A 10,000-nucleotide genomic window follows, 5' to 3' on the forward strand; every position below is an offset into this window, starting at 1 on the left:
TCTATATTTACTGCAATTTTGTAGCCTTATTAAAGATGTATTCGTACGAAAGAATTGTACCGATATTTCGATCCATTCTTGTTGCTTTTCTCCTATTTGTAATCACCCCACTTTATCGTATGGTTAACACCATATAGATTTCTGGTGTATCCTAGTCAAGTACTATATTCATGTGAATTCAATAGAACTCATTTGAATCTTAATTGCTTAAACCGCATATATATATATATATATATATATATATATATATATATATATATATATATATATATATATGTATATAATATTAATTAGAGTCAAAACCACTATTTTGCAAATCAAACAAAGTCTTTATTTGCTTGATTTGCAAAATAGTGGTTTTGTCTCTAATTAATATTATATAATATTTTACTATAAAATTGGATTCAATCCTAAATCTGATTTTTCCCTGTAAAGTGGATTTATTCCCTAATATTTATTATTATTTTATATATATATATATATATATATATATATATATATATATATATATATATATATATATATATATATATACTATCACTCCGTCGGTTGCGACGATCAGAGTTCCAGCTAATCCAAACGATGGCCTTATCGTGAAATTACCGTTGCTGACACTCCATAAACATGCATACACTTATTGTAGTTTCTTTGAATGAATATCTTAAAAGGAAACTCTCTAAGAAATCCCATTATAGTCATACATACATAAATATATATTTGTCTGTGCTAACTACATCCCCAAAGATGGAGCCTTGTATCTTTGCTGAAAACCGGCTGCCTCCTTTGTGGAAGATTTATAATCATTAGAAAATTGAAGATACACACATACACACACACGCACAAAGACACATACATAGACAGGTTTTTGCGTATTAACACAACCAATGATTTCATGTGGAAAGTATCTCCAGAATTTTTTCAGACAATCCTTTGAAAGTTGATAACCGCCTTAGTTGTAATCTCCCTTGCACTGGCCCTGGAATGTTGCAATAATTTGCGTTCGCTACAGATTAATAAATTCTTTAATTATCTTAAGCGTCCACAATCTATGAAATCACCAAACTGATTATAAGCTCAAGCTCAGGTATCAAAACACACACACATACACACACACTTGGTAATTAAGGAATTAGTAATTAAAGGTGAACGCATATAATTGCAAAACTCCATGGTCAATGCAGAGGAGGTAAAAATTGCTCTGGGTTAGCTCCCCTGATCTGTATATTTATTTCGAAATCCTGCGTAACCTTGCGTAGTTTCGTGTCTTCTCAAACGAAACGGACGTTATTACCAGTTTCATTATTTATCCATAAATAAATGATATTTATTCACCAATGCGGTGTTGAGTATTCATTCTCAGATTTCGATACTAACGTCTATATATATGTAAGTGTGTGTGTGTGTGTGTGTGAAGGTGCAATGGCCCAGTGGTTATGGCAGCGGTCGTGAGATCGCGGTTTCGATTCCCAGACCGGGCATTTTCAGTGTTTATTGAGCGGAAACCCCTAAAGCTCCACGAGGCTCCAGCAGGGAGTGGTGGCGAATCCTGCTGTACGCTTTTACCATTACTTTCTCTCACTCTTTCTTCTGTGTTTCTGTTGTACTTGTATTTCAATGGGTCAGCCTTGTGACACACTGTGTCACGCTGAATTTGCCCGAGAACTTCGTTCAGGACACACAGCCACTTACACGTTACTTTTCCGAGCAGGCTATTCCGTTGATCGGCTCAACTGGAACCCTTGTCGTAGTAACCGATGGAGTGCCACAACATGTGTGTGTGTGTGTGTGTTTGTTAGTTTGTTTGCACCTCCGTGTCCTAGCGGTTCGGCTAAAAGACTAATAGGAAAAGCATCAAACTTAAAACATAAGTACTTAAGTCGATGTTTTTGAAGAAAATCCCTTGAAGGCGCTGACCCACCATAGTCGCAGCCCAATGACTGAAAGCAGTGTTATAGAACTTACCAGCTGTAATCAAAAAGTATCCAACCTTTTTTTTATTTTGCGCAAAATAACAAAGCGTGAGCAAAATCTGCATGGGTATGCACAAAGATTTCCCCCTGCAGTGATGTGTTGGGTACAGCCTTGAAGTGTGCTGTGAGATTTTTTAAAGTCAAATTTTTAAAAAATATTACTTGTTTTTTTGGCCAAAGTTCGGATAATTTTTGTCTACACCTAGTATTTGTAAATTTATTGGAATTTATAAACATTATGCACTAAAATGTTTCAGAATTCAAAAATTAAAGAAATGGATGAAAATCAGTTTTGAAGTTTTAAAGAAATTTATTTTTCACAAAAAAACATTTCTAAAAGTTATTGTATTTCAAGTCGTACTGGTTACAGAAAACAGCCTTGCGATCATTGCTGATCTTGAAACGCAATTCTGAAATATACAAAATATGAATATATATATAGATATAAAAAAGATATAAAATTGCTTTTAAAAATCTAGAAGTTAATCTTATCTTCCTAAAATAAATCCTTGTAGGTAAAAGACTTAAATTAGAAAATTGCGATCAAGTGTCTATAGTATTTGCATAATTTACTATTTTTCTTTAGCCCTGGGCACATCGGAACGCTTAATCAATTACCATGGCATATTACTGACGAAGATCACAACATTACATATGAACGTGACTTTGGTCGATCACAGTATATAAGGCCAGCAATTTCCAATGACGATAGAAGCCGATACCAATAACACCACTTTATGTTCATTTTTTTACTGCCCACAAGGGGCTATACACAGAGGTGACAGACAAGGACAAACAAACGGTTTAAGTTTATTATATCGACCCCAGCGCGTAACTGGTACTTATTTAATCGACCCCGAAAGGATGAAAGGCAAAGTCGACCTCGGCGGAACTTGAACTCAGAACGTAGCGGCAGACGAAATACCTATTTCTTTACTACCCACAAGGGGCTAAACACGGAAAGGAGAAACAAGGGACAAACTTGAACTCCGAACGTAACGGCAGACGAAATACGGCTATGCATTTCACCCGGCGTGCTAACGATTCTGCCAGCTCACCGCCTTGCATAATCATTTCTACTACAGGAACAAGGCCTGCAATTTTGTGGAGGGTATTAGTCGATTGCATGAACCCCAGTATTTCACTGGTACTTATTTTATCGACCTCGAATGGATGAAAGGGTGAAGTTATACTCGGCGGAATTCGAACTCGAGTATAAACAGCCGGAACAAACAAAGCTAAGCATTTTACCCGACGCTCTAAAGGGATTGATAACTCACAGTTTTAAACGGTTTCAAATTTTGAGACAAGGCGAATCATAGAGGAGTTAATATTTGTCCAATTTCCGTCCCATCTATCGAAAACATTCTGATAGTTTTACTATTACTATGGCCGCTAGGACTCTAGATCTTTCTGTAATGCGATAATTTAGAAATAAACGTGTCAAACGAAATATGATAAAATGAAATATAAAGAAGTTACTTACATTGGTTTTGACAATATGGCGGAGGAATTTCGCTACATCTTTGAGTTTGGGGGTCAAAGTAAAGATTGAATTGACACGGCATGGAAGGGTATGAGTTACGCTTGAAACAGGGAATATACCTGTGGCAGTCACTAGGGTCACGGTTCATCCCGTCTGGGTATTGTTTACAGAGAGGATCATCTGAAGAGAAAATGTTTTAATAAAGTTTTAATGCAAGCGCGATAATTAATTTTGGTCATATCTTGATTTTTAGAAAATGTAGTCACAAAGACCATATATTATGAAATAGTATCAAATGATACAATATATACATCAGTTCACATATATACAAATGCAGATATATATTACTTCAGGTTTTCGTAGTGGAAAAACGCGTTTGCTTTCGCTCTGTGAAAAAAACAAAAAGATTTGCATAAATCGACGAAATAATCTACTAAAACTAACAAAACGTAGAACTTGTTAACTCATAACGATCTACTAAAATACATTAATTAAAAATATATTAATTAAGAACGTAATATATTTCGCTTGAAGCCAAATATAATACATTAAAGTTAGTTACGCATGCTAGATTCTTCGCCGAAAAAGCACGTGGTGGCAAGTCTTTAACTTATCTCCAACCAAATGTAAGAAGGAAAAAGAATTGTTCTCTTTTCTGTTTTGAAAGAAAACTTCTTCGTACAAACACGAAGGTTTGGACTGTATTTTTTACGATAAGTAACGTTTTCATATTTTTGTTTATTATTTTTTATTTTCCTTTAATGTAAGCTAACATCTCAGTTACGATTTACGACGCCATCTTTGTTTACATTCTGAGAATAACTTTCTTTCAATTTCTGTTTCGCTTTCAATCTATCTTTCATTTTATCTCTATAAAACTAATATTTAAAAATTCTTTTCATATGTTTATTTTCATGTCAGCTACGACTGAGCTAGAAATATAATCGTAATTTTATCGTAATTTCATTTTATCGTAATTTCATTCTATCTCTATAAAACTAATATTTAAAAATCCTTTTCATTTGTTTATATTCCTGTAATTTAAGCTTACGACTGAGAAATATAAGAGCATGGACAATTGCTAGTGGTGATCCGCCGAACAACATCATTACTGCCGCGCTAAACAACAATGGATTTCATAGAACCATTGACCAAATAGAGCGAAAGAAAGGTGAATTTATCCGGTCTTACATGCTTATAAGACCACACATCAAAACATTGGATAACATAATTGAAAAGTATTGTGGCAAGGCTGATGAGGATGAAGAGGACGAAAAAAGCGAAGGAAGCCGGAAGTCTCTGTGATCCAGGAGCTCCTCAGGAAAATGGATCACCTACCTCGGTGACCGACCAGGTAGTGAAGGATAGGGCAGCCAAGGGAGCAGAAACCGGAAGCCCCCCTGTACCAGTGGTCCAACAAAGAAATGAGAAATTAGAAATACAGAAGAAAAAAGGAAGGACCGAAAACAAAAATAAGGAGGGAAAGGGAAGAAAAGGAAAAACGACCAAAGCTGAAACCCCGACCCACCACAAAAACAGCAGAGAACCCCATGTGGGATCCAATGCCACCCAGTACACTTCAGGAAAGAAGAAACCTGGAAGGCACCGAAGAACCTGTAGATTCTACCTGCGGGGCAAATGTTGGCATGGGGAGGACGGCAAAAACTGCCGGTTCGCCCACCCGACAGCACGCCAGAACTTCAGGGGACTCAAAGAAAAAAGCTTTACTGAGGGAAGGAAAGAAATGTCTCCCAGGAAAACTTTCAAAAAAGAAGTGCGCTCCTCAGATGTTCTGCGCAACGCAGCAGCTGAGCAAGAGTCTTTTTTACGCATGGCACAAAGAATTGTCCAGCAGCTAACCTGGCTACACCAAGCACAGAGAAGTAACCCTCCCTACCACTATGCAAGACCACCACAGTCAACAGACAATGGATGGCCTCCAAAAACGCCTGCACAGCAATCACCCCAATACTTTCAATAATTATTGGGGGCCTATTGCATCAAAGTAGAAACAAAATTTCTTTCCTGAGAGATCTAACTGCATGCAACCAAGCCCTATGCATAGCACTCGTGGAAACTCACCTCAGCCCTGATATAGAAGACGCAGAAGTACACATACCAAGCTATGTCATACTGCGAACAGACAAAAGGGAAAGGAGCCATGGTGGAGTTGCTGTATGCATTCGAGATGACCTGACACCCAAGGTCTTAATGACAAACTCAAATTCGGTATGTGACACTCTAATTGTATACCTAAGACAACATAATATAGTCATATGCAATACATATTGCCCCCCGGATGCCCCAAATCACATAGGCAAGTTTGAAGATTGCCTCACAAGAATTAAAGAAATCCTCATGAATCTGGAACACCACGTGACCATATTTCTTATGGGTGATTTCAACTTCCCCAACGTCAAATGGCCTGAAGGTCTCATACTCTCAGGAATGAATCATTGCAAGCAAGTACAGGTGGAGTCCGTGCTCAACGTCATCAACGCCTTATACATGGAGCAAGTTGTACTCAAACCAACTAGAAATAAACAGAATAGTACCGGTCTCAGCAAACTGATTTGGGATTTAAAAAAGACCACAATGAACAATTTCATTTAGAATGGTTGATCCTCTCAATTTCGATACCATATGACAAAGGCAAGAAATCCTGACTTCTCTGCAATTCTGAGCTTTTTTCATTATTTTTTCTAAAAATACTCTAGTAAACACGGTTATAGAACGAGCATACAGATGTAAGCATTCGCAGAAACATACATTTAGTGCATATAAGTAGTCTCTATCATTATATATAATTTAAACTTTAATTTCCTTTATATTTAACATTCACTATTAATATCCCTACTCTTTCTGTTAGCTACTTATGACGTTATATCATATAACGTTTTTTTAAACAATATTAATAGCGTTCTGTCTATCGCTATACAAATCCATCATTTTTTGCTAAAATGTCGTATTGACGAGTTTCGTTTTTTTTCACTTTCCTGAGGAGAAGATTGCATTGTTTATACCATTTATTCTTTTGAATAAGTATCAGTGGAATTTTCGAAACATGTGTCGAAAGTAAAAATACTTGTTTAAACCTGCGTTAACTCCATTTTTTATTCATATATATACATATATATATATATATATACAGAGAGAGAGAGAGAGAGAGAGAGATCGTTGGCCACTACACACATTTATTTCTCGAAACGTAAAACACTTTTTCTATTCCTGAGTGTTATACTAATACTTCTGTTTGTTTGTACACGACCTGGCTTCGTCTTTTGTTTTTTTCGTAAACTCTCCCTATATATATATATATGTATATATAATATTAATTAGAGACAAAACCACTATTATGCAAATCAAACAAAGAAAGACTTAATCCAATACATAAAAATTTTTATATAAATTAAATAAAATTAATTTAATTTAATTTTATTTAATTTATATAAAATATGTTATGTATTGGATTAAGTCTTTCTTTGTTTGATTTGCATAATAGTGGTTTTGTCTCTAATTAATATTATATAATATTTTACTATAAAATTGGATTCAATCCTAAATCTGATTTTTCCCTGTAAATTTGGATTTATTCCCTAATATTTATTATTATATATATATATATATATATATATATATATATATAACGGGAAGCTTTATGAAAATAAACAAAAGACGAAGGCAGGTGGAATACAAACAAACAATTATATTAGTATGGCGCTCAGGAATATAGATAAAACAAGTCTTTTACGTTTCGAGCCTACGCTCTTCAACAGAAAGATACACAGAAAAGAAACACGAAGAGAAACAAGGAGAGAGGAAAAAATGCGTGCAGAAGCTAGCGAATCAACATGGCGATATATATATATATATATATATATATATATATATATATATATATATATATATATATATATCCAACAACCCCTTCATAAAATTAAGTAAATCAAAACCAAATACCAACAGAACGGAACAACCACCAAGAAATCCTACCACACTCTACACCAGAAAAGTACACCTAAAACACACCCCACACTACCTACACCAACCCCAAAACACCTACAGAGGCCCACCACACCAGTTCGAAAATAGACATACCAACAGAGCAGAACAACCACCAAGAAATCCAAACACACTCTACACCAGAAAAATGCATTTAAAACGCACCCCACACTACCTACACCAACCCCAAAACACTTATAGGGTCCCACCACACCATTCCACGAACCTAAGTGCCACAACATACAATACTATAAAATACAACCCACATAACCAAACCAAAACGCTACTACCAAACATCCACCCCAGGAACCAACCATACAACCATAACAAACAACAAATGCACTACGGAGGAAACAACTACCAACACAATATACCTGATGAACTAAGACGGAACACTAGGTTCAACAACAGACTCCAGAACAGAGCACCACAAACTCACTCTGACAATTATAACAACATGAGACAGATAAATAATAGCTTTGAACATAACTACACCAACCATTTTTTAGACCTTACACACAGGAACAGGGACACACGATGGCAAAGGACAAACAAAAGAAACCTCAGGTAATTAAGATAATCAATCTCTCAAACAAAGAACTTACACCTAACGAAATAAGCATACTCTCCAAAGGACTTAAATTTACACCCACCCCACAACGTTCTAATTACTATGAAATGAAAGATGATATTTCGGAATTTTGCAGAAAACTAAGACTCACCGAGGCATTTCAAGACAAACAAATAGAGGAGGACTCAATAGCTAGAAACAAGAGCAATTACACCCCCACCAAGGGAAAGAATAAAGCCTTAGACCGCTATTGTGACTACATAACTAATTTCCCGTTTCAATTCATCAAGAAACAAAAACACAGCCCTAACTTCAACAAAAGAGAATGGAACGACCTCATCAAACTAAGAGAAGACAAAACAATAACAATTAAGGAGGCAGATAAGGGCAACGCGATAGTAATAATGAATACAAACGATTATAAAAATTTAGTGCTATCCCTATTAAGAGATGAAACGTATTATGAAAGGGCCCAACAGTATAACCAGCAAAAAATAATGCATAACCTTAGGACATTAATCAACACATACCAAGAAGGACTCACGAACAAGGAGTATGAATACATCACTAACTTCAAATGCAAATCGAGTTTGTTCTATGGTATCCCTAAGGTACACAAAAGCCAAACCATTAGAGAAACGTGCAAAACATCCACCGACACACTCATCAAAATCCCTTCACCAAATGATCTTAAACTAAGACCGATAATAGCAGGGCCAGCATGTGAAACTCACCGCCTCAGCAATTTCGTAGACACACTTCTTAAACCTTTCCTAAAACACATCAAAAGCTACGTAAGAGACGATATAGATATGCTCAACCACCTCCCTAAAACAGTCAATGAGAAAACCCTTCTAGTATCATTCGACGTAGTTAATCTTTATTCTAACATCCCTCACAACCTAGGAATAGAAGCGATCACCTTCTGGCTGAATAACTACCCCTTTGAACTCCCAACTCGCATAAACAAAGACCTTATAATAGAAGGACTTAGATTCATTTTAGAGAACAATTATTTTATTTTTGACAATGATTTCTACAGGCAAAGATCGGGAACAGCGATGGGCACGCGTACTGCACCATCTTTTGCCAACCTAGTGATGGGATACCTCGAGAAAATACTATACCGGATAACACTCGAGAAATATGGAAACACCTTCGCCACCTATATCCATAACAACTGGAAAAGATACCTCGATGACTGTTTCATCATCTGGGACAAAGGTATAGAGAAACTTGAGGAATTTAAAATACTATTAAATGGAATAAATGACAATATGCAATTCACGATGGACCACAACGAAAAAGAATTACCATTTTTAGACATCCTCATTAAGAAAACCGGCAACAAAATAGAGACAGATATCTACTATAAACCGACAGACTCTAAACAGTACCTACCCTTTGATTCATGCCACCCACGACACACTAGAATGAATGTCCCTTTTTGTTTAGCTAGAAGGATTTGCACCATAATATCAGACACAAACACCCGACACACACGTCTCCAGGAACTTAGAACCACACTCACAAATAGAAACTATCCACAGCCCCTAATAGACAGTGCAATCCAACGGGTACTTAAATTAAGTATAGAAGACCTGAGACAAACAAAACCAAAAAAGAAAGAACAATTAAAAACCCTTCCCTACATCTCTACACACAACCCACTCAACAATGAGGCCTTCAACACCATACTACAAAGCACAGCCCTACTAAAGGGAGACCCAAAGATGAACCGGATCCTCGAAACACACACCATCATTAAAAGTAAACGGCAACCAAAATCCTTGAAAAGGATTTTAACCCAAGCTACACTGCACTCAACATCAACCACAAAACCAGCAGTTAGAAAATGTGGAAGGCCCAACTGCGGAATCTGTGTCATCTTGAAAGAAGGATCAGAATTTATACTGGAAAAAGGCCACCAGTTCACCATTAGAACAAACTTCACCTGCGCATCAGAAAACT

The 10,000-nt window shown here is 36.2% G+C and overlaps 1 protein-coding gene across 1 annotated transcript in view; it reads right to left on the minus strand.

Annotated features, from left to right (window-relative positions):
- Window positions 1-2,266: 2,266 nt before the first annotated feature.
- LOC115213537 overlaps window positions 2,267-10,000 on the minus strand; it is an 18,461-nt gene continuing 10,727 nt past the window's right edge. The window contains exons 2-3 of the mRNA XM_036503647.1: window positions 3,457-3,636; window positions 2,267-2,380 (exon numbers count right to left, since the gene is read on the minus strand). Of these exons, the coding sequence (XP_036359540.1) occupies window positions 2,379-2,380; window positions 3,457-3,636 (182 nt within the window). The 3' untranslated portion in view covers window positions 2,267-2,378. The remainder of the gene's footprint in view (window positions 2,381-3,456; window positions 3,637-10,000) is intronic.

This window comes from Octopus sinensis, linkage group LG6 (genome assembly GCF_006345805.1).
Source record: "Octopus sinensis linkage group LG6, ASM634580v1, whole genome shotgun sequence".
NCBI lineage: Eukaryota > Metazoa > Mollusca > Cephalopoda > Octopoda > Octopodidae > Octopus > Octopus sinensis.